The sequence below is a fragment of the Alligator sinensis genome, unplaced genomic scaffold (assembly GCF_000455745.1).
Source record: "Alligator sinensis unplaced genomic scaffold, ASM45574v1 scaffold647_2, whole genome shotgun sequence".
Lineage (NCBI taxonomy): Eukaryota > Metazoa > Chordata > Crocodylia > Alligatoridae > Alligator > Alligator sinensis.
The window spans coordinates 3251633-3275113 of NW_005841832.1; the positions used below are offsets into that span (position 1 = coordinate 3251633).

The 23481-nt window shown below is 57.7% G+C and overlaps 3 protein-coding genes and 3 non-coding genes across 6 annotated transcripts in view; 5 read left to right on the forward strand and 1 right to left on the reverse strand.

The window, feature by feature from the left end:
* The window catches only part of SLC17A7 (solute carrier family 17 member 7), a 35629-nt gene extending 26223 nt beyond the window's left edge, over positions 1 to 9406 (forward strand). Inside the window, exon 13 of the mRNA XM_025196582.1 lies at positions 9261 to 9406. Coding sequence (XP_025052367.1) covers positions 9261 to 9294 — 34 coding nt within the window. The 3' untranslated portion in view covers positions 9295 to 9406. The remainder of the gene's footprint in view (positions 1 to 9260) is intronic.
* Positions 9407 to 10343: 937 nt separating this feature from the next.
* Positions 10344 to 17427, forward strand: RPL13A (ribosomal protein L13a). The gene is made up of 8 exons (XM_006014934.2): positions 10344 to 10472; positions 10849 to 10921; positions 11955 to 12020; positions 12550 to 12651; positions 13268 to 13353; positions 13570 to 13629; positions 14176 to 14298; positions 17306 to 17427. Exons 1-8 carry the CDS (start codon positions 10458 to 10460, stop codon positions 17390 to 17392), a joined length of 612 nt encoding a protein of 203 aa, XP_006014996.1. The 5' UTR covers positions 10344 to 10457; the 3' UTR covers positions 17393 to 17427.
* LOC112549377 lies at positions 11288 to 11369 on the forward strand. The gene has a single exon (XR_003092786.1). It is a non-coding gene; the product is annotated as a small nucleolar RNA Z195/SNORD33/SNORD32 family (small nucleolar RNA).
* LOC112549378 lies at positions 13409 to 13485 on the forward strand. The gene has a single exon (XR_003092787.1). It is a non-coding gene; the product is annotated as a small nucleolar RNA SNORD34 (small nucleolar RNA).
* LOC112549376 lies at positions 13949 to 14032 on the forward strand. Its single transcript, XR_003092785.1, has one exon. It is a non-coding gene; the product is annotated as a small nucleolar RNA Z195/SNORD33/SNORD32 family (small nucleolar RNA).
* A 1696-nt stretch (positions 17428 to 19123) lies between the features above and the next one.
* Positions 19124 to 22317, reverse strand: DHDH (dihydrodiol dehydrogenase). The gene is made up of 7 exons (XM_006014935.2): positions 22108 to 22317; positions 21661 to 21772; positions 21084 to 21247; positions 20093 to 20345; positions 19844 to 19968; positions 19548 to 19698; positions 19124 to 19324 (listed from the first exon to the last, which is right to left on the reverse strand). The coding sequence occupies exons 1-7, from the start codon at positions 22279 to 22281 to the stop codon at positions 19212 to 19214; spliced, it is 1092 nt and encodes a 363-aa protein (XP_006014997.1). The 5' UTR covers positions 22282 to 22317; the 3' UTR covers positions 19124 to 19211.
* Positions 22318 to 23481: the final 1164 nt, after the last annotated feature.

Here is a 23481-nt window from a genome sequence, read left to right on the forward strand (position 1 = left end):
TTATGTTTTCCCTTCTTTCAAGCCCCCCCCCCCCCCCCCCCCGCAAATTTCTGCATTGGTACAACCCACCAGGGTTGGGGTGGAGGGGTCCCATTTACATGTGCCTGGAAACAGGGTTGCGGGGCGGAGATGTCTGAGTTTTGACCTCCTAGTCTGGTGGGGCCTGATTTAACCCCATGGCCTGGAGCATTTGCCCTTTGGCCTCTCGGGGTTATATTTGCCTGTAGGTGTGAAGGCAGTGTGACTTTTGCCCTTGGGCTGGCTGGGGGTTGACCTTTAACTTTAGGTCTGGCTTACTGACCTTTGGTCTTGAGCCTCCCCTCATACTTCTCTCCCCATTGTTGGGGGAAGAACTAGCCCAAGGATCTTTGGAGCGGGGGTAGCCCAGGCTAGGGGGCAGTGCCCTAGGCTGTATGATGGGGTGTCAATACCCAGCCTCTGAGAGGCTGTTTCCAGGCCCCCCACCCTGCAGACTCGTTCTCCCCCCATCCTTTGAATACAAGTCACCTCCCAGCCAGCAAGTTCCCTGCCCCACATGGCCAACCCCCCGCCCCCTCCAGGGGTCTCGGGTGGGCCATGGTGGCCTTCTCCCTGGGCCCTGGGTTACTCGTGCCTCCGGCCTGACCGTGTTTAGCCACTTTCTCCTCCCAAGTTGGCCGTGTCCAGCCCCCGCCATCCGACTGCCCCCCTGCAACTCTAGCTGGGCCTGTTGAACTCTGACCTTTTAGGCTGGTGGGGTCAATCTGGTCTCACTCCACCCCCCCCAGGCCCTCCCTGACCAGCTGACGCTTTCAGTTCCCCTGTGTGCATCCTAGCAGCCGGGGCACCCCCAACAACTGTTTCCAGTCTGCCAGAGCCCTGCTTTCGGACAGTTTCGAGGTCTTCCCATGCCTCTCCTTGCAGCCATGAGATGCTGTGGCCTCTGCCATATTTTGTCCCACATCTGGTTCTCAGCTGTTGCCACCGGGCATGTGGCAGATGGTGGGGGACTCTGTATGTGTGTGTGTGCGTATATGTGCGATGGGGGAGGGGGATGCTTCTGGCCTGGCCTGTGGCCTCCTCGTACCTCCCCTACTCTGCCCTGGGATCAGCCTGTCGCGTTGCCCCGTGTGTGTGCCTCCTTCCCTCCAGCCCTGGTGCGGAATCTACCCCCCCAGTGTAAATATATAAATATATATTATATATGATGCTGAGACCAGGCCCAGCCTGCAAGAGTCCTCTGTGTTGGGGGAGGGGAGCACACCTATACTGTCTGTCCTCTCATCCATCTTCTGTAGCCACATTTACTTTCTCTACCCACCTCTCTGTCCCTCTGTCTACCCTGTCCATCTGTCTATCCATGCCAGTGATTCTCAACTGGGGTTGTGCAGCAGCTTGGAGTGCTTGGAGATCCTTTCAGGGGTGCCGCGCAATGTTGGGACTTTTTGGTGTAGCAGCATGCATGATTCACATGATAAAGCCAGAGATTTCAAATAGGAATCCACCATGTTGCAAACATCCTGCCCTGCTGTGGGCTTTCTGAGCTCGTTGCCACAAAAGAATGGTGCTAATATGTGCCTGGAGTCAAAAGAGAGTGATAGCTAAGAGCTGGCATTTTCTGATGGCGGGGGAAATGAGAGACCATCAAGGGTGCCTCAAGTCTATTCAGGGGTGCCTTGAGTCTAAAAAGGTTGAGAACCACGGATCTGAAATTCCCTATCCATCCACCACCACATACTACTTCTACCTGTCTGTTTACCTAACTGTCTGTACCACTGTTCACCCCTCGATCTCTCTATATCCTTAGGCCTCATCTATTTATTTTTGTACACCCCTCTATCTATCTGTCCATTTATTCATCTATCTGTCCATCCATCCCATGTAACCCTTCTATTTCTCTCTATCCCTCCATTGCCATGTAGCCCTCCTTTATCTCTCTGTTTCTATCCCTTTATCCATTCACCCACCCACCTCCCTCCTGTCCCAGCTGCTAGAGGTCTCGGGTGGCCCTGGTGGTTCCTCCACCCAGGGGCTCCACATGCCTCAGGTCTGAAGGTGTTTAGCCACCTTCTTCCAACCTGGTGGGGTAAAACCCACCCCCCTGCACTGTCTGCATCCCCATGTAAATACATCCCCATGTTATCTATCTATCTATCTATCTATCTATCCCCATTAACCCCTGCTGTTTGTCTAGCTATCCATCCTTCCCCATACACCCATCCTCTATATGCCCATGCTCACTTCTCCCTCATGCAGCTGCCTCACAAAAAGGGATGACAGCAGGCAATGCTGGGCACTGGAACAGAGGGTACTGCACAGCAGGTAGGGGAGGGGGTGCACTGCAGCGGGGCGGGGGGGGGTGCTGGGTGCAGGGAGCAGGTTGGGGGGAGTGTGTCAGGGGACATCAGGTAGCTCTGCATGCCCCAGGCCTCTGCTCCTATTCGGCCACAGCCTCCGATCAGACTGGGGGCATCTTTGTATCCATGGCTCAAACCCAGTGGTCTCTGCTTCTGCCTCCAGCCCCAGGTCTGGGCGCGCGTGGGGGGGAATCTGGGGTGGGGTCCTGGTTCCATTGAAGTCAGTGCCTGCAAGGCACCCTAGTGACTGGGGCACTGCCAGCAAACATGGCCCAGCCGGGATCATTACCCTCCCTCCTGGCTCCCAGTCCCCTGCCAGCCCAGGCCTCCCAGCCTTGCTGGTCCCCTTCACTCTTGACCCACAGCTCACTGCTAGCCCAGCCTGGCCCTCGGCTCCACAGGTGACACGGACATGCAAGCTGGGCTCCATGTTTCTAGGAAGTGACTTGATCCCAGCGTTGGATTGCAGGGGATTGCTGCTATAAAAAGCTGCCCTGGGCCCAGCTGGCCTATTGTGACACACAAACACTGGTGGGCCAGCTCAGAACTATAAGCCCCTCTCTGAGCCAGACAGGGTGGGGCATGGGCTGGCTCAGGCTGGCTCGGGGCAAGGGGCTTTGCCCCTCGAAAGGGGTGCCAGCTCCCAGGTAAGGGTGTAACAAGTGATTCCTTGGGACAGCTAAAGAGAAACCGGGGATGGGAGTGATGGTCCTGGATTTATAACAATGGTTCTGAGAGGGACATGGGCCAGTGCTCACTTCTCCCTGAACAAATCCAAGGAGCCTGTAGATGTCACCCAGTGAAACTACCTGGAGATGTGTGTGGATGAGGGACAGGAAGACAGTCCCATAGCTGTCAGGGTTCTTCCACCACCCCAGCCTCCTTCCTGGTCTGGTAGATGGCCAGCTTACCTACAGCCAGGAGGAGGGTGGCCAGGAGGTCCCAGGGCTTGGTGGGGCCACGCATGGGTAATGCGTAAAAGAATTGGTGTAGGGAGAAGAGCGGCCAGACGCTCAGCAGGAGGTTCTTGAAGTGGGGAAGGAGCTGTGGCCTGGTGCCCTCGAGGTTGGTGCGTACCAGGATTTCCCTCTGCTGAGAGAAGGAGCAGGTGTTGGGGGTGTCTGTGAGGCGCAGCAGATACACACCTGTGGAGACAGCTCCAATGCTGTGATCCTCTGGCTCATGGGACGAGGGTGGAGCACAGGCTGGTCCCCTGGGCAGGACGTGAGGATGGGCACTGGGCCAGGCAGGGGTTCCAGGGACTGAAGATGCCCTCCCAGGATGGGCACTGGCTAGCTCAGGGAATGTGGGGGTGAGACAGGGGCCTTTCTCCTCTAGGGTTTGCCAGCCCCAGGGTGGTATTAGAGGGGTAGGAATGGGGCAGGGGGCTTTGCCCCTCCATGGGGAGGCTGGTCCCCCAGGTGTGATTTCTTCTCCCTATGCAAAGGATCAGGCCCTGAGTGTTAGGAGTGGAGTTTGGTTTGGGGGTGGCTGGTAGCAGCAGGCCATGGAAGGGAGCGGCTGGGGGTGAGAGCTTTCAGATGCTGTGAGATTAGAGCAGGGGACAGATGGCCTGGGGATTAGCTAGGCAGGGGTGGAGGCTGAGATGGAGGAAGGATACAGGGCCCAGGGTGATGGGAATCGCCAGACCTGGGCTCCCCCAGCCCTGCTGATGGCCCTGTCCCCCACAACCCTGCTGGTGCCCCTTACTCCCAACCCACAACACTCTGCCCCCACCTAGCCCTGCCGGTGCCCCTTACTCCAGATCCACAGTTCCTTGCCCCCCCCACAGACAGCTGATTTACCAATGTCCCTCCCTTCCCTGCCCCCGTAGCCCCAGGTGGGGTGCTGAGGTAGCTGCTGATGCTGGTAGTGCTGATGCCACTACAGCCCTCCCAGCTGCAAAGCATAGGGCTTGGAGCCAAGGGGGGCGGGAGGGAGGGAGGCAGCCTGGGGGTGGGGGCTGGGCCCCACACCTCATCTGTCCCCTCCCCATCACAAGCTTTAGTGGGTAATGCACCTGGCAGCATCACCCCCCCGGGGTTAGAGCAGGGGGGCTGGGAATAGGACTCCTGGATCCTCTTCCAGCTCTGGAAGGAAAGAGGGGCTGGGGAGGGACACAGAGTGTGATGGGTTAGAGCAGGGAAACTTGGAGCCAGGATGCCTGGGGTCTATCCCAGCTCCGGGGGTCGGGGGGCAAGTCTGGTGGGTTACAGCAGGAGGCTAGGAGCCAGGACACCTGGGTTCTGTGTTTAGCGCTCTGTTCCTGGAACGTGGCTATAACCCTGAGGATTAAGAAACCTGAGTCCCAGTAGGGCTGGCCTCCCCTCCTGCTCCCATCGATCCCCCTGCTTCTGAGAGCTGAGTCAGGGCAACATGAGCTCCTCTCCCTGCCTGGAAGGGGACAGGCTGTTCCTATTGACAGCACTCCCTGCCCCAGCCAGCCCCCAAGCACCAGGGTTGGGGATAAATAGCCTCCAGCCCTGTCAGGAAGCAGAAGTGTGTGGGGGTGGGGACCCAACCCCTGTCCTGTGCCATAGCTGGGAGAGAACCCAGGCGTCTGGGCTCCCTGCCCCCTCTCCCCACAGAGCTGGGACAAAACTCAGGTATTCTGCTCCTGGCTCCCCCTGTTCTACCCAGTCACACCCCATGCCCCTTGCCGCCACCCCCCCGCCTCCAGATAGAAGAAACCAAGAGTCCTGACTCCATCCCCCCATGCTCTAAACCACCAGCCTCCCATCCCAGAGCTGGGAGAGAACCCAGGTGTCCTGGGCGCTGCCAGGAAGGCCACAGGCCACCTCTGGTAGTGCCTGCCCCCTGGTGGCTGGTGTGGGGGAAGCTGGGGCAGGGGGCTGAGCTTTCACCGCCCATCTGGGACCCCTGCAGGTTTCTGCCCTCCGCTCCCAGCCCCACTCCCAGCCATGGCCACACACTGGTGCATCTGCTCTGTGGGCAGAATCAGCCATGACTTCCTCGTTGCTCTGAAGAGCCTCCTGGCCCAGGAGCACACAGTGTGATTGGGGGGCATGATTTTGGGGGTCCCTGGGGGTTGGGGGCATTTTGGGGGTCCCTGGGGGCTGGGAGAAGGAATTGGGGAGGACAGAGGGGCAGGGGAGGCTGTGAGGGGTGAGGGGTAAGGGGCATGGGGGATCTAGGGGCATGGAGGAATACATCTGGGAAGCAGTGGATTTTGGGGGGCCCAGAGGCTCTGGGAGTTTGGGGGTGGGGGGGCTGAGGGATTCCAGGTGCCAGGAGATTTAGAGGGAACAGGGATCTGTGTGTGCAGGGGAACAGGAGAGTTGTAGAAAATTTGGGGGGCAGAAGGCAAGGGGAGTCCTGGAGGTGATCGGGGTGAGAGCAGGGTGCCAGGGTTGGGGTGATCAGGGGCAAGACTGGGGTTTAGGGGTGTGAGACCAGACGTCTTGGGAGTGAGGTGATCAGACTTGACTGGGGTGCTTTCAGGGGGGTGTTCAGGGTGACAGAGGGTGCCCTCTGGGGGGGTGACCAGGGGTGATAGCAGGGTGCTACGGGGGGGTGGGGGCATTGATTGGGATGATAGCAAGGTGTTATGGGGGTGATCATGGATGCTGTGGGGCGGGGTGATCAGGGCTGATAGCGGGGTGGCATCGAGGGGGTGATTAGAGGTGATAATGGGGCCCAGGGGTGGGGTGATCAGGGCATTTCTAGGGGTGCTGGGATTGGCACAATGGGTGGGGGCAGGCTGGTGGTGAGGTCTTAGAGGGCAGCTGTCACTTGGAGTGCCCAAGGTTTGAGGAAGCACAGGGCTCTAAGGAGATAGGAGTTGGTAGGGGGTGGGAGGCGATAGTCATCTGGGGCAGATTTAGGTTGATTTGGGTTAGTTTGGGGGGTGATGGGTGGGGATAGAGTGTGGGGGTCTCTTTGAGGGATCCTCTGGGGGCAGGCCATATTGGGGTACAAGGCCAGAGAATTTGGGGATGGGGGATTATGGGGGCACAGGGAGATTTGGAGGAGCAGGTACAAGTCTAGTACAATGGTCTGTGTGGTGGTGGGATTCTGGCATGAAGCAGTAATAAGGGAGCCAGAGGTAATTTCTGGGGGGACAGCAGGATGTGGCGGGCAGGGGGTACTTTTGGGGCTGGGGTACAGCTGATCAGGGGGTCCACAGGGCAGTCTCTGGGTTCTGGACAGGCTGAGGCACCCAGAAGATTTGGGGTATTGGGGGGCTGCTGGCATGTTTGGCATGTTTGCTTACACCCCCTAAGCGCCCCTGAATTAACCCCAAACATGTCAGGATGCCCAGGGACCCCTCTGGTACCCAAATCTGCACTCCAGAAATACTGCTGGGTCCCCCCGCCTGTCTACCACTTCCCTGTGGGTCCCAGTATCAGCTGTACCCCAGGCCAAGAAGTACCCCCTGCCCCCACATCCTGCTGCCTCCCCAGAATTTACCCCTGATGCACCCCAGATTCCCTTCTGCACTGACACAGACTTGGGGTGCCAGGGTCTGGGGGGGGTCAGGGGTTTTGGGTGAGTGCAGGAAGAAGTCTGGGGTGCAGTGGGTTTGGGGACCTAGCAGTAAGAATGGAGGTTCAGGGGGGATGATGCTAAGGACAGAGGGGACCTTGTAGGGGCAGGAACAGTTTGGGGGCAGGAGGTATCTGGAGGGGGCAGGAGGGGCTGGGGGTGAAGGAGGCATTTGGGGAGCAGAGAAGAAATGCGGGGAGGTGGCTGCAGGGCAGTTTTCAAGGCTCCTGTGGGGAGATCAGTCCCAGGGGGCCATAGGGGGGACTCACAGGGGACAGAAGATCAGGCTTGGGGCCCAAGGGTGCCTGGGTTCTCTCCTCGCTCTAGCAGGGGAGTGGGATTCTGGCAGGGTAGAGCAGGGGGCTGGGAGCCCAGGACACCTGGGTTCTATCCCCACTCGGGGAAGGGAGCGGGGTCTGGTAGGTTGAGGTGGGGGGAAGCTGCAAGCCCAGATGCTTGGGTTCTACCTCAGCTCTGGGAGACGAGTGGGGTTTGGGGATCTGGGAGCTAGGATGCCTGGGTTCTCTGTCTGGAAAGCAGAGGGTTTCTCTCTCTCTCTCTGCTGGGGTCCATGTTATCCCCCCAGTAGCAGCCATCACCTCCCGTGAACTCTGCCATGCCCAGCAATATGCCAAGGAACAACAGGATCCTGCCTATGGCAGCTATGAGGAGCTGGCCAAGGACCCTGACATGGATGAGCATTGGGATGGTGGGGGAGAAGGGAGATCCTTTGGGGCAAGGCAGATCCAGCCCGTCTAGGGGGCAAGGGCCCTATGGCAGAGAGGGGTGGTTGGGGCACTGGGTAGGGATTGGGCTTTGTAAGGCCACAGGGATTTGGAGGGTAAATTAGGTTCTCTCCCAGCTCTGGGTGGGAAATAGGGCCTGGTTGGTCACAGCTGAGGGTGCAGGGGCAGGAACTAGGATGCCTGGATTTTTTCCCAGCCTGGGAGGGAAGTGGGGGCTAGTGGGACACTACAGGCAGGGACGTAGAAGCCAGGACACTTGGGTTCTCTCCTAACCCTGGAGGGAAGTGGGGCTGATGGGTTGGGAAGGTTGGGGGGGCTGAGATTCAGGGTTCTGTCCCAGCTGTGGGCAAGGGGTTGGGGGTGAGTGGAGCCTGGACACCTGGGTCCCAGCTGACTGCACTGTTGCAGATGTGGTGTACCTGGGGGTGGTGAATCCCATCCACCTGCCCACGGGGCAGCTGTTTCTGTGGGCTGGCAAGCCTGTGTTGCTGGAGAAGCCTACGGCCATGAATGCAACTGAGGTATGGGAGCTGGCCCAGGAGGCCTGGAAGAGTGGGGTCTTACTTATGGAGGTGAGACATGGAACCCCATGCAGGAACCCCCTGCAGTGCAGCTCCCCCTCCCAACCCCCTCTGCAATATGGCACGGCAGCCCCCTCAGCTGTCCCTGTCCTCCCCCCACCCTAGGTGCTCTGGACCTGCTTCTTCCCAGCCTCCCAGCAGATCCTGTCGCTCTTGTCTTTGGATGGGATCAGGAAAGAGAAGCTGTTAAGGGAAGAGTTTGAGGCTCCCATCACAGGGGTCCCACGCATTGTGGAGAAAGAGTTGGGTGGCAGCACAGTGCTGGACATTGGCTGCTATGTCATCCAATTCGCCTGCATGGTCTTCCGCGGGGAGAAGCCCAAGTCCATCACTGCCTCAGGTTTCCTGTGCCCCACTGGTAATGAGGCTGTGGGGGTGGGAGTAAGGAGCACCCATAGGGTTTGGGATGAGCTGGGGACTGCAGGTCAGAAGTAAGGGACACTGGCAGGGCTGGGGGGATAGAGGGTCCCATCGGAGCTGCCTCCCCTTCTAGGTGTGGATGAAACCACTTCCATCATCCTGAACTACTCAGGGAAGTGCCAGGCTGTGCTCAAATGCTCCACTGTGGTGAAGCTGCTTAACCAGGCAGAGGTTGGCTGCACCAAGGGCATCCTCCAGGTATCAGGCCAGGAGGGGAAACTAAGGTAAGAAGGGAAGGAGAAAGTCAATGGGACAGCCTAGACCCAGGCATGCTGGCTCTCAGCAGGCCCCACTCCCCTGCCAGAGATGGGGATGGAAACTGGGCATCCTGGATCCCAAGCTGTGCCCCTGTGCTGAGCCCTGGGGTGCTGTGTCTCCCCCACAATAGGTCCCGGATCACCTGTGGTGTCCCATGGAGCTGGCAGTGAATGGGAAACTGAAGGAGTGCCCACTGCCACCCGGCTCTCAGCCCCCTCAACTTCCTGAACAGCACAGGGCTGCACTATGAAGCCAAGCATGTATGCCAGTGTCTGCTGAAAGGTGATGGGCCAGGGCACTATTTGGAAAAGCTTGCAGCACTGGCTGGTAGATCCCAGGTTTAGGCATTGCTGGGGGGAAGCTCACAGCTCTGATGCCCTCCACACTGACATCCATCCCACTGTCTCTGACAGGCCTGAAGGAGAGCCCCATCCTGCCACTGGCTGAGAGCGAGCTGGCTGCCTCCATCATGAATTAGTTGTGGCAGCAGCTGGGGGTGACCTACACTGAAGAGCGGGTCTGACCCCCCAGCCCCACCAGGAACCCCAATAAAGATGCGTGTGGAGACCCCCTGTGTGTGTATCCATGACAGGTGGCAGGGGTGGGTGTCTGGGGTGATGCTTCCCTGTGCAGTGGGCCACAGTGTGGGTGGGGCTGGGGTCTCTGTCCCATTGGGGCATCAAGGTGGCGGTGGGGCTGTGATGTCACGGGGGACTTGGGGAGTTTCTTGGGGGGTTGGTCTGGCTGTGACCTCTGGGTCACAGGGGTGGAGGTTCCTGGGGGGTTTGTGATGTGGGGCTGTGACAGTCAGGGTAGGGCAGAGGTTGGGCCCAGAAGAAATTACTGTGATGTCAGAGGGGCTGGATATGAGATCACAGTGGAGATGGGGCTGGGGTTTGGAAGGCTAGGAGGTGGTGACATCTGGGGCAAAAGGTGGGCCTGTGACATCACAGGGGAGCTTTCTGGGTATGATGTCAGGGTGGGCTGAAGGCTGGGGGTCTGCCAGTGGGGCTTGGGAGGAGGGTATGATGATGGGGGTCCTTGGGGCTTGTGGGGGGTGGCTGTGCTGTCAGGGGGGCAATGGGGAGGGGTGATGAGGCCTCCTGCTGCTGGGAGGAGGGGAGTGGGTTCCCTATGGAGAAGGCCCCCCTGTCACTTTGGGGCCCCACTCCCGCACCCCAGCCTGGCTGCAGTCTCTGTGCGTAGAGGCGCGTGATTCACATATCTGAATAAACATGAGGTGGGCGTGGGTTTACTTCCACCCCCCCATCTCGCCTTATATACCGGTACTTTCGGGGCACGTGCTCTAATGGTGCCCCCTAGGCGGCGACTTCCGCCCGGGCTTAGGACGACATTCGGCGCTGCCCTCGCCCGACAAGGCTGCACTTCCGCCCGACTTCACCCCTAACGGTCCCAACCCCTCTTTTCTTTTGCGCCACTCACTTCCGCCCTGGCCCCATCCAACCTCCGGGCTACAAAGTGCGGCTCCTCAGGCCTCACTATTTCCGTCCGGCTGTGAGCTCACTTCCGCCCCTGTGCACTTCCCCGCCCGGAAGGGGAAACCCCGTAGCGGGCGCGGGCGGGGTCCCTTTCCTGTGCGGCCGGCGAGGATGGCGGAGCTAAAGGTTCGCGCGGGACCGTGATCGTCCCCCACTCCGGCCGCGGGGTCACGCGTGGGGAGCCGGCAGTGGGGGCGGGTCCTGGGGAGGCAGTCCCGTGTGGCTCTGCGGGGTGCTGGGTGGGCCCATGTGGCTGGGCCGTGCGGGGGAGGCTTAGGGGTTGCCGCATGGGGCACTGCCTGGGGATCTGGTCCCAGGCCGGTCTTGTGTAGGAGGGGGCTCCCCTGGGGTCTGCAGGGGCAGGGCTTGGGGCCCCCTGAGGCCTGCACCAAGCTGGGCTCCATCTCCAGCTGTGGGAATGGGGGGCTGCTGGTCTCCATTTCTCTGCCAAGTTCTTCCCCTAGCCCCCAATAATGTCCACCTCTTTCCCCCTCCCCCCCAGGTTCTGGTCATCGATGGCCGTGGCCACCTCTTGGGGCGCCTTGCAGCCATCGTCGCTAAGCAGGTCCTGCTGGGTAAGTGTTTGGGGGTGGAGGAAGAAGGCATCAAAACGCATGGAAGAGGTGTGATGTCTTTTGTTAGACCAACCAGCGACTTGCAAACAAATCACTTTACTTATTTGCAAGCTTTTGGGCACACTTGCCCTTCGTCGGACATAGGAGAGGGCAGAGATTGTAAAACTTCTCCTAGGTAGAAATGAAGATTCATATTTGACAGGAGACCTGAAGGTGTAGTAAAATTTCTTGTTTGGAATAGTTTGTTTTGTCCAGGTTAGATGCAGAGAAAAGTTGAGAGACTTTTTAAAGTCTCATTTTGGGGGTGGGGGAGAAACTCTCCCCCCCTTGTAGGGCCAGGGGGAGCCCCTGTCTGTGCCCAGCAGGGAAGTCTGTGATGATGCTAACTCGGTGTTTGAGTCTCACGGCCATGAGAACACCTCTTCCATGCACTACCATCTGAGACAGCTTCTGGCAGCCTAGGCACCTGGGTTCTCTCTGGGAAGGGAGCAGGGTTGGATGGGTTAGAACAAGCTGGGGCTGGGAGCCGACACCTGGGTTCTGTCCTAGCTGGGTGGTGTCTGGTGGGTCATTGTGAAGCGGCTGGGGGTTGCAGGCCAGGACTCCTGGGTTCCATTGCTGTAGGTTAGGTCATCAGAGTAGTCGTATGCTGAGGTCTGTGGTGTTGGTGAGGTTTGAGGCTTCATGTTACCCTCTGAGCTCTTTTCTCCCAGACCTGAGGTAAGGATGATGGGCACCAGGCAGGACCCTGCTCTGCTGTCTGCCCAGTCCATTGCTTTTTGCAAACCGCCCCAGTTATGGCCCACTGATTGCACCCCTAGCCAAACTGTTAGCCCCTGGAGGAGCACCAGGCAGGTCTGACTCAATCCTTCTGGGCCTTCAGAGTTTTGGACCTTGTGCCTTTCTGTAGTCGTTTGATTGGGCTAGGAATTTTACTTGACATGTACCTACCTACCTACCCCCCCCCCCCCCCCCCCCCCCCCCCCCTGCTCAGAGACCCTGTTACCATCTATCTCCCTTTGCCTTCTCTTAGGACGCAAGGTGGTGGTAGTGAGATGTGAGGGCATCAACATCTCTGGAAATTTTTACCGGAACAAACGTAAGTACCTCTGCAAGTGGGGGTGGGAGCTAAAATGACTGGATTCTGACCTGGCTCTAGTGGGAAGCAGGGGACCTTGGAGCCAGGACTCGTGGGTCCTTTTTCAGCCTAGAATTTCCCCGCCTGCCACAACCGGGACACAGCATTTCATGGTGCTGATTCTTTACCCTCCTGCAGCCGTTGGGCTGAGAGGCTTCTCCTTGGAACTGAGGCCTGTGTGCAGGAAGCTGGTGGCCCCTGATGAGGGGGGACACGGGGACCCTGTATATAGCCCTGAACTAGCATTAGGTGTTCTCTACTTGGCTGGCTGCTTCCTTTTTCTAGTCTGTGGAATCTAGTGCCTGCCCACTGCTCCTGAATCTGTATAGATTTAGAGTGGTGAAGGGGAAACTGAGGCACGATGAGCCAGGGCTGTGCCTGTGTCCTGCAGATTTGTAGCAAAGCTAAGAATGGAACCCAGGTGTCCTTCCTCCCTGTAGAGGTATAGATTAATCCTTAACCCCTCCCCTGGGCACTGCTTTCATTCCAGTCAAGTACCTGGCCTTCCTCCGCAAGAGGATGAACACTAATCCTTCCCGTGGGCCGTACCATTTCCGTGCCCCCAGCCGCATCTTCTGGAGGACTGTCCGAGGTAACATCCCCATGGGTGGATGCATCTGCCTTTAAAGGGCCAGTTGGGGTGGTTCTTTGTTCAGTGAGCTTCCCCAGCTCTGGGAGAGGAGTAGGTTTGGCTGGATTTGGAGCAGGGGGGCTGGGAGCTCAGTGTCTGGGACCTAGGTTCTATTCCAGCTCTGAGGGCTGTGGAGTCTGGTGGGTCAGAAGATGGAGGGGGGGGAGGGTTAGAGGAGATGCTGGGGGTGTGATTACTAACTTTGGGGTAGCAAGTGTAAATGCTCTAACCCCTGCAGTCCTAGAGAGGTCACTGCAAGGTCCCTGGGTGGCCTGGGAAGCATAGCTGCCCCTCTCATGCCTCCCTCAGGGAGGGGCAGAGAACAGCCATGGTACAACATGCCCTGGCTGTGCTCCCCCTGGCTTCCCCTTCCTGGCTTGGGAAGGAGGGGCATGCCTATGAATCCTTCCCCTCCCACCCCCCTCTGCTGAGGGGGAAGTGAAGAAGAGGGTGAGAACTACCCCAGCCATGCCCCTTACTGGCCCCTGGTGGAAAGAATGGAGCAGAGGACAGCCCCAGCACAGGACCTCTGTGCCCCATCCTGCCCTTCTGCTCACCAGGCCTCCTCTCCATGCAGGGATGCTGCCCCACAAAACCAAGCGAGGGCAGGCCGCACTGGAGAGGCTGAAGGTGTTTGATGGCATCCCGCCCCCTTATGACAAGGTGAGGCATGGTGCCCCCGGGTGGGTGGGTGGGAGGGACAGAATCATTCCCACCCCGCGTCTGTGATGCTCTAATTTACCTACATTGTTTGATGGCTCGTGAGAAGAAAATCCTTCAAACACTGAGACGCCGCCTCCTATACCTCCTGCTTCCCATCCCTGCTTCCCCTTCCTTGATGTGATGCTCTCCTTCCTCTTCTCCCCCCACCCCACGCAGAGGAAGCGCATGGTGGTGCCTGCAGCTCTGAAGATTGTTCGCCTCAAACCAACCCGCAAGGTATGTATGTCCCACTGCCACCCCCAAAGCTCTTCCTTTCTTTGGCTGGGACATTGTGCTAGGGTGTTGTCATGAAGCAGGGAGTTTCCCTGCTCTTAGTCCTGCAGGTGTCTGGGAGAAAAATTCCACAGACCTCTGAGAGCAGGGGACTGTGGTGGGAGGGTTGGGTGAGAGGCTATCAAAGTTGCGTGACTGGCCTAGGGAGCTGCTAGCTGTGCAGTGGTTTTGTCTGGCTTCTCTGGTGGCCTATAATGGTTAGACTGGGTAGCTGGGGCAGAGGGGAGTTGATGTCCAGGCATCATGCCAGGAGCTGGCCCCTGAGGTCTGTGATGATGCTAACACTTCTTTTTGAGTTTCACGACTATGAGACAACCTTATTACATGCACTACCATCTGAGACCACCCTGAGGTGTGCTACAGGCTCTGGATGCTATTAGAATGGGTGGGGGGAGACAGATTCTGCTCTGGGAAGGAAGTGGGGGCTAGTGGTTGGGGGGCGGAGAGCTAGGATGCTTGGGTTCTATCCTGGTCTCTTTCCATTTCCAGTTTGCCTACCTGGGACGCCTGGCCCATGAGGTTGGTTGGAAATACCAAGCCATCACTGCCACACTGGAGGAGAAACGCAAGGAGAAAGCCAAGCTCCATTACAACAAAAAGAAGAAGCTGATGGTGAGTTTTGCAAGCAGCTCCTTAGTCCCTGCCTCTGCCACTCAGCTGTGTATCTCTCTTAAGCCACAGAACCTGCATCTCTTCCTCCTTAAGAAATGCATCTCTGTCCTGTGATCTTATGCAGGGAATTTTAGCCAAGGAAGCTCAGTGTCTGTCTGGGAGCCTGTTTGCATCCACACTGCCCTGCTCTCACTGCTGTATATGCTTACACCAAGGCAGCTGATTTCACTCAAAGGAATTGAACAACTACTCACTTTTTTTCCCTTGCAGTAAGCTGTGTTGCTTGGGTCTGAGGGTTGCTTCACACACACAGCGTGACTGGCTTATACCAGCCTAAGGATTCAGCTGCAAATTCTGGTCCATCCACGGGGAACTGATTTATACTCCTCTATCAAAACCAACATAGCTGGGCCAAAGTTATGTGGGTTGGGGAGGAGGGGGTTAGACATCCCCATGCTGCTGAGCACTAGTTGTGTGGACAAAACTCAGCTATAAGGTGCTTGTTTGTTGTCCTACTATCTGAGGCATCATACCAGCTTCCCCAAAGAAATAGTCAGCCCCTCAGGGAAGCAAGCTGGAGGGAAGATGGGGGTACACAGACCTTTCCTCTAAGCTAGGGATGTCAAACTCTTCCCTAGGCCTGGTGTAGACCCCCAGGTCTCCAAAGTGGTGTGGGGATGGTGGGATCAGTGGTATTAAGGCAAGCAGAGCTGTTGGGTTCTGTGACAGGCCACACTCCCCAACTCCTGGTAGCCCAGCTGGCTGGATAAAGAGACTCTAGGCTGTATGTGTAACATCCTTGTTGTAAGCCTCAAGGAATAGGATGTCTTACTTGCTGGCTTGTCTAAGGGAACAGACATGTGATGCTCAACCACAGAGTAATTTGACTTCTGTAGCAAAAGTAGAGTAGACCTGGCTTTAAAGCTGTGACTCATAAAAATCATAGAGAAGTCAGGCTGGAAGGGACCTCCAAAGGTCCTCTATTCCAACCCCCTGCCTGAGGCAGGATCACCCTGAAGTTGCTCTGCTCTGGAGTTTGGCCCATGAGAGAGGGGAGGTTGCTATGTGCCAGTGTGCATGTTATACCAGGTACTGGCTGTGTGTCTGGTCCCTTAAATCAGGATATATACGGCCATCTAGTCCCTTCTTATGTCTTTAATATACCTGACTTATAGCCTATACCCAGCGGTTCCCAAAATCTGACAGATTGTTCACCAGCAATTTAAAGCTGTATAACCTTAACTAACACCAGCAAACTTTTGTCATATAAAATAATTATAATAAATCTGTTAATGTGTACCACTGGTGGTATGTGTACTACAGATTGGGAACCACTGGTTTATGGGGCTCTCCACAGGGCCAGAAATTTGCTGGTGGATTGAGCAGTGGTATTAACTGCTGTTGTGGTAACTAATACCACTTCTGTTCGCTGTACCACCAAACTTCTCGCCCTGTGGGCTGGATATGGAACATGGGGCTGGCGTGTGGGGTCAGAAATCTGGCAGGGGGTTTTGGCCAGGAGGTTGCCTTGACTCTGAAAGCTGGTGCTAGTGGAGGTGGGAAAGCAGCAGCTGCCAACCCAAGCTGGGTCTCCCAGCCCATGGCCTGAAAAGGTCACTAACCACTGCCGTAGACCAGGCTGGATCTGGCTTGGAGAGCTTTGTTGGCTCTGGGCCTGCAAACATGGGGCTTTGGGACGGGTGGGGTGGGGGCCTCTGGTTGTGAGGAGAAAAGCTTGAGGCAGGGAGGTTCCTAGCACCTGTTTACATGGGGCAGCTGTCTGCAGCCTTCTCCACCTGGGGCACAAGTGATAGTTTGCTCTGTAAACCAGCTTCCCTCTGCACCTCTAGTGGCCAACCCTGCAATACCACCCACTGCAGGCAGCCATCTTGAGACAGGACTGTGGGTCTGCTCCTAACACCAGAGCTGAAGCTTAGGGTATGCAAACTTTGTAGTAGCAGTGAGGTCAGGCATGCTCTATCCAAAGATCCCTCCCTGTCCTTCTGATCACTAAATTGGTGATCTTACACACCCTTCATGTAACAAATTGTGATCAGAACCCCACACATAAGAAAATCGGGCTGAAAGGAACCTCATGAAATCGCATCCTCTCTGACTAAGCCATCCCAGCCACGTGTCTGTCCCATCTGCTTTTGAAGACTTCCAAGAGTAGAGATGCCACTGTTTGTCTAGGCAGGCTGTCCCAATGCTTGACCACCCTTAAAAGTCAGAAATCCTCCAAATCTTCAACCTCAGTTCCCCCTGCTGCAGTTTGAGGCTGTTTTTCCTTCTGATGAGGAGGCCTGGATAATGTACAGAGCCCAGCATGAGATCATAGACTCATTGAGAAGTGAGGCTGGAAGGGACCTCCAGATGTCTAGTCCAACCCCCTGCCTGAGAATCATCTCTCTTCAGATTAAACTATTCCATAAACATTTATAACCTGCTAGCAAAGCTATCATCACCCCTGACACAACACAAGACATTATACCCAAACCTGCCGCAGGTAAAGCAGGGGGGCCATGGCAGCCAAGGTCCTGGTGCTGTAAAAAGTTTGTTAATGCTCAAGAGATCCCAGGTGAAGGCCATGCTTCCTACTATAGAGAAGGGCTAACCCCCACAATCTGTACCCATCTAAGGTAAAACTTCTTTCTGACCCCAGGTCTGGCAATTGGTTTGACCCTGAACAGGGGGATGGGAGGAGGGGGGCAACCCTCTATCCAGAAACCTCCCAGCTTGCAGTCCCAGCAGAAGCATTGACATAGCACAGTCCTAATCCCTAGCCTTGGCTGCACCCAAAAGCCAGTGCCCCTGAAGGAGGCTTAACAAAACCCCCCTGTCAGATAGCAGAAAGTGTGGGGAAATTAAATTCCCTCCCAGCCCTGTGCAGGATCCAGCAAAGTCCAGAAACACAGGAAATAAACATGGCAAAACATAGGCAGGAAGCAAAAAGCTATGCCTGAAAAACACAACTAACATGTCTTTTTCCCATTTTCCCTCCATGTAGAAACTCAGGAAGCAGGCAGAGAAGAACGTTGAAGGCAAGATTGCTAAGTACACAGATGTGCTGAAACAGTACGGTATCTTGATCTAAACCCTGATCAATAAAACAAACCACCCTCCAAACCATCTTGGTTCCTCTTCTGCCTTTCCGTTGAGCAGGCTGGGTATTGGACACCCCTGCACAGAGGTTGAACTCCAGAAGCTAAAAGCTGGGGCAAGATTCTGGATTAGTGGCAGGGTCTCTGGGCTCTTCCATGGTGTGGATATCTTACCCAGCAGCATAGCTAACTGAGGGGTGGGGGCCATCACTGGCTTCTTTTGAAAACCAAGGTTGGGTCACATCAGGCCATCCAGCTGGCAGCCCCCAGAGTGTTGGCAGAACCCAAGAGTTCTGGGTCTGGGTGGTGTCCATCCCTGTCCGCCCACCCCCTAGCAAGCAGTGATGGTGAGGGGTACAGCATGTGGCCCACACTGTATGGCAAGGGGGCACATGGCCTGCTGCCTGTGGCCACTTTTAAGTTAGACAGCCCTAACTGATTACAGCTCCCAGCCAGCATTGGTCTTAGGTCAGTGCTGTCTGCAAAGAGGGTGGGTATCATCTGCTCAGGGTTAGTCTGATCACATCTTGCATCTGGAAGGAGTTTTTGTCCTCCTGGTCAGATCTGTATGGATTGTAGGGAAATCTTGCTTTCTTCCTGTAGCAGGGGAACTTGGTCGTCTTCCTTGTATCTCTTTGAGTGTCTTTTCCAAGGATGGAAATAATAGAGAAGTTGGACTGGAAAGGACCTCTGTAAGTCATGTAGTCCAAACTACTTCGATGGCAGCATACTTGTGCCCTCTTCCCCCAGGACAGTGGCATGGGGCAAGTCTGTGGGCTGGATCCCATGTGTCAGGTCAGTCTTTAGGCTTGATCCAGGATGGGGATGACCTGGGGGTGCAACCTGGTGTACCACTGGCTGGATTTAGCCCACAGGCCATAAGTTAAGTACCACTGGCTTAGACTGGGAGTGGCCAACCTGTGGTGCTTGTGTACCCTAAGTGGTGTTGGTAGTGGCTGTATGACCTGAGCCCTGGGTGGGCAGGACTGAGAGCTGGTGTCAGGCAGCACTGCTAAGAGGCGGGTTAACCTTTTCTTGCTCCCGGCCAGATTCAAAGCTGTGGCTTCGCTTGGCTGGGAAGTGGTCTGCTCTCTGCAGCCAGAGGCTCAAGCTCCCACCCTCCATCTCCATCCCAGCACCTGTGGGCACAGGCTGCTAAGTCTCTGCAGGGTGGGGATCAGAATAGTATGGGGTGGGGGGCTTTATTTCTTGTCCTGCCTGCTAAAAACAGTCACTGCTAGGTTAGATGCTTCTTTAGAATCGGTCAGGAAGCCCCCATCTCTGGGGAGGGGCTGGCTGTTGCCTGCAGCTAAGTGGCCCTGTAGAGATGGGTGGAGAGGCAAGGTGGTCAATAGCTGTAACAAGGGGCTCTAATATAGAGCTGGTCTCATGATCTTGGGAGTCTGCAGCACTTTGTGGGGTCGGGGGAGATGGTCTGAAGAAACACAGGGCCAACTTGCCCCACCCCTAGTAGTGAGCAAACCCAGGAGCTGGAGATAGGGTTATGGGGAGAGGGGGCAAGCTGGTGTACACCCCTTGCTTAGATGGGGGGTGGGGAGGGCACTGCTGAACATTGATTGGGAGGGGGAGGCAGTGCATTTCCTGGTAGAACCCAGGAGTCCTGCCCTGTTGCTGAGCTGTTTTTGTGTGCGCGCTCCATGGAGGAACCCAGGTATCCTGGCCCTCCCTCCCCTCACAGGGAGTCACGGGGACAGACAGCTTGGCTTTGCTAGGTTTATTTTATGGGTTGGGGAGTCTCCCCATCACATTCCAAAGGTCCCTGCCCCTCTTCCTCACCAGCCTGGGGTGATCCTAGCTGCTCTGATCCTGGGTGTATTTCACCCCTAGCTGCTTCCGCACCTCATCCAGGATGGAGGCCACCAGCTCACTGTCGGCCAGGGACATGATGGGGCTCTCCTTCAGGCCTGGGGGAGGAGAGGGAAGAGCTGTGCTGGGAGTTGCTGTGAGAACAAGCTGTGCTCCAACAGCAGCGGGGAGAACCCTAGCTGTCCTTGCTCCCTACTCTAACCCACTAATTAGACCCCCCCCCCCCCTTGTCTGGCAGACCTGGGGCAGAACCCAGGTGTTCTCCATCTCTTCTTCCCCTATCCCAGCTGGGACAGAACCCAGGTGTCCATGGCCCCTCACCTTGCAGTAGGCACTCCCGTACATGTTGGGCCTCATAGCGCAGCCCTGTGTCCCTCTCGAAGTTGAGGGGCTGGGAGGGGGGTGGCAGGGGGCACTCCCAGCGCTCCCCATTGAACAGCATGTCTGTGGGCTTCGACATGTAGTCAGGGATCTGAGCAGGATGCAAGGTGGAGGGAGGAAGGAGTTAAAGGGAGGCTTCCCCCTGGGTGATGCAGCTGCACCCCAGCGAGAACCCAGTCATCCCTGGCTTCCCACTACAGCCCCTGCCCCTGGGGGGAGGGGTGGGGGGGACATACCTCAATAATGCCCTGGGTGCCTGCTATGGCAGCTTGGTTGGGAAGATTCACCATGAAGGAGCATGTGAGCACGGCCTGGCGCTTCCCGGAGTAGTTCAGGATGATGGAGGTGGTTTCATCCACGCCTGGAAAGGGGAGGGGGCAGCTGTGATGGGGGACAGCGGAGGGGCCCTGCCAGTGCCCCTCACTCCTGACCTACAGTCCCCAGCCCTTCCACTTCTCCACACCCCCCCACCCCTGGCCATTTACCTGTCTCATGTAGGAAGCCTGAGGCCAGAATGCTCTGGGGCTTCTCCCCACCAAAGACCATGCAGGCAAACTGGACACAGTAGCAGCCCAGGTCAAGCAGGGCACCACCACCCAGGTCCTTCTCTACCAGCCGTGGCACATTGCTCATGTGGATGGCCACTGCTGCCCGTACCATCTTCACCTGCCCCAGCGCCCCCTGGGCCAGCAGTGTCCGGATCCGCCCCGACACTGGGAAGAACCGTGTCCAGAAAGCCTGCGGACATTGGGAGCAGAAGAGGGGTGCTGTGCTGTGGGGTGTGGCTCTGGGACATGTTTGGGGTGGGTGGGGCAGCACTAAGGGGCACTGTTCGCGGGAGGGGGGGAACACTAGAAAGTGCCATGTTATGGAGTGGCTGTGCTGTGCTGGGGGAAGTGGGGGACCTTGGGGGCACTGTCCTGTGGGGTGCAGCTGAGGTTGCTGTGCTAGGGGAGCACCAGGGGCACTGTGATGCTGGGGGGGCACTAGAAGGTGCCATGTTATGGGGTGGGTGTGTTGTGGAGAATGGGGGTCCATGTGGGAACTGCTGAAGGGCTGGGGGGCAGTGGGGGGGGGTGGCTCTGGGGGATACTGTGCTGTGGGGGGTGCTAAGGGAACACCATATGGTGGGGGGGCACTAGAAAGTGTGTTATGGGGTGGGTGCACTGTGCTATGGGTAGTGGGGGACCCTGGGGGTACTGTGTTGTGGGGCTGGTGGCAGCTCTGGGTGGTGCTGTGCTGGGGGGACACTAGGGGGGCACCATGCCTTTGGGAGGGCACTAGTAGGTGTCACATTATGGGGTGGGTCTGCTGTGCTGGGGTCATGGGAGACCCTGGGGGCACTGTGCTGTAGGGTTTGGGGTAGTGGGGGGGCACCAGGATGGGGGCTCTTGGGCCCCCCAGTGGTAGCGTGGCTGGGGCAGGCAGGTCCAGGGGGGGACAGGAGGGAGGGTGGAGCCATGGGGTGGGTCTCACCTCCATGAGGAAGACATTGCTGGCCCGTGCCTCCTGCACCAGCTCCCGCACCTCTGCTGCATTCATACCCAGGGGCTTCTCCAGCAGCACGGGCTTGCCGGCCCTCAGGAACAGCCGCCCCACAGGCAGGTGCTGCGGGTTGATCACCCCCACGTACACCACGTCTGCAATAGTGCCGCGCTGGGACCCAGGTGTCTGGGCTCCTGACCCTGCTCACCCCCCTGCCCTGCTGCTGGGAGAGAACCCAGGCATCTGGGCTCCCCCAACCTGCCTTAACCTCTCCCCCCCACCCCGCAATCAGACCTAGGATGGGAACCCAGGAGTCCAGGCTGTACCCCCTGCTGCACCCCATCAGACCCTGCCCCCTCCCATAGTAGGCAAAGAACCCAGGAGTCCTCTCCACCCCCACCCGCTGTGACCCACCAGCTTCCACTCCCCGAGCTGGGGGAGAACCTGGGCATCCGGGTATTGCTTTACTTCTACGTGCTAGGGGCCCCATTGGCCCCCACCCCTCCCCACATCCAGCCTGACCCAGCACTGGCTGTGCCACCTCCCCCATCTTTCCACCCCTACTTGCCTATATCAGGATCCCTGGCCAGCTCCTTGTAGCTGCCATAGGCACGGGGGATCCCATTTTTCCGGGCATATTCCTGGGCGTGGGCGAGTTCACGGGAGGCGATGGCCACCACCTGAGGTGGGGGTGGGCGTGAGATGGACCCCAGTGCAGAGAGAAAAATCCCCCTGCTTCAAAGGCAGAGGACCCAGGCATCCTGAATCCCACACCCTGAAGCCTGACTCCCCTCCCAGAGCTGGGGATGCAAGCCAGGATCTGTGCCCCTCCCCACTTCTATCCCCACACCCCCTGCAGACCCCACTCCTCTCCCAGAGCCAGGAAAGGACCCAGGAGTCCTGGCTTCTAGCTCCCCACCCCGCATCCCTCCCAACCCCGCATCCCTCCCAACCCTACTCTCCTCCCAGAGCTGGGGAGAACCCAGGCATCCCCTCCCCCCCACCTGGGTCCCACCGTGTGCTCCTGGGCAGAGAGGGTCTTCAGAGCAATGATAAAGTCGTGGCTGATCTTGCCAGCTGAGCAGATTCCCCAGCGCGTGGGCCCGGCCCAGGGGGGCATGGGCTGGGGGGCACTGTGGCAGGGCTCGGTGCTGGGGGGCCACGGCTGGGAGCTGCGTCCGGGATGCATGTCTGATCCGGTGCACAGGTGGCGGGGCCCTGCTGGGTGCTGCCAGGACGCCTGGGGCAAAGCGTGGGATACGCCCCATCGTGGGGTGATGGCATCATGGGGTGTGGGGCCTGCCTCCACCGCAGGGCAGGGTGAGGGGGTCCAGGTTCCCCCTAGTGGCTGGAGCTTGAGGATTGTGACTCCCTCTCAGGGCAGGCAGCTGATCAGGGTTGGGGCAATTTGGTGGGGGCGGATGGCAGGTGGGGGTGGGGATTAGTGCCCACTGGGCCGGGGGGCAGGGGGGGACAGGTAGAGGGATGGGGGGGGCATCACCCCCTAGGTGCCTCCTATTGGGGTTATCTTCCTCGCCCCCTGCCCTCCTCCCCTCTCCCTGTTTCTCTCCCTTCCCTCTCTCCAGTCCACCTCCCCTTCTCTCTCTTCTAATCCCACTTTCCCAGCAACCCCCCCACAGCCAGTGTGGGGGAGGGGGGGCAGAGCTCCCCCCTCCTTCCCACTCTCTTGATGCTGCTTTCCTCCCTCCAAGTCCTTTCCCACTCTCTTTTTCCAGTCTTCTGCCCAGCAGGATCAGAGAAGGGAAAGGGGAGGGTCTGTGCTACCTCCAAGCCCTTTGCCCCCCACCCCAACATCAGGCTGAGGCCTAGCCTCCCTGGGAGTTTTGAAGCCTGACTAGACCAGATGGGCCTTGGGGTGTTCAGGCCAGGTAAGCCCAGCTCCCCTGACATTTTGGGGAGTCTCTGTAGTGCAGGAAGCAGGGCCAGTGCTGGACACCCCCTCATCTGCCCCCCCCCACACTTTTCTTGGGTGTCCTGTTCCTAGACCACCCTCAAAGACTGGTTCTGGTTGTGAGCTTCTGATCGGCTCCCCCTTCAAGTCCTTCAAGGGTCTTGGCTGAGGGGTGAAGATGTGTGTGGGGGTGTTATGCGGGGCAGCTCTTGCCAAGTGTTGGGACGCTTGTATTTACCCCTTGGGTGAGGCTTGGAGTTGCCCCTAGGCAGGCCAGGCAGATCCCCAGTGACCAGCCCCCCGCATGGGGGGAAACACTAGGGTTGTGGGGTGATTGGGTCTGGGGGTCATGGGGTTGGAGGGGCAGGCGGCGGTGGTATGGGGTACCAGATGGGGTGTGGTTTGGGGGCTCTTTGTAGGGGGTCATAGATGGTGGGTGATGTGTGTTGGGGGGCCGTGGGAATGCTTGACTGGGGA

Excerpts from the sequence above, each read along its gene's own strand:
- RPL13A (XM_006014934.2), top strand. Across the intron at positions 10,922-11,954 it reads CGCTAAGCAGGTCCTGCTGG|GACGCAAGGTGGTGGTAGTG; the intron begins GTAAGTGTTTGG and ends GCCTTCTCTTAG. Across the intron at positions 12,021-12,549 it reads AAATTTTTACCGGAACAAAC|TCAAGTACCTGGCCTTCCTC; the intron begins GTAAGTACCTCT and ends CTTTCATTCCAG.
- DHDH (XM_006014935.2), bottom strand. The coding sequence starts at position 22,281 with ATGCATCCCGGACGCAGCTCCCAGCCGTGGCCCCCCAGCACCGAGCCC. Across the intron at positions 21,248-21,660 it reads GGCCAGGGATCCTGATATAG|ACGTGGTGTACGTGGGGGTG; the intron begins GCAAGTAGGGGT and ends GCACTATTGCAG. Across the intron at positions 19,969-20,092 it reads AGGCTTCCTACATGAGACAG|GCGTGGATGAAACCACCTCC; the intron begins GTAAATGGCCAG and ends TCCCCTTTCCAG.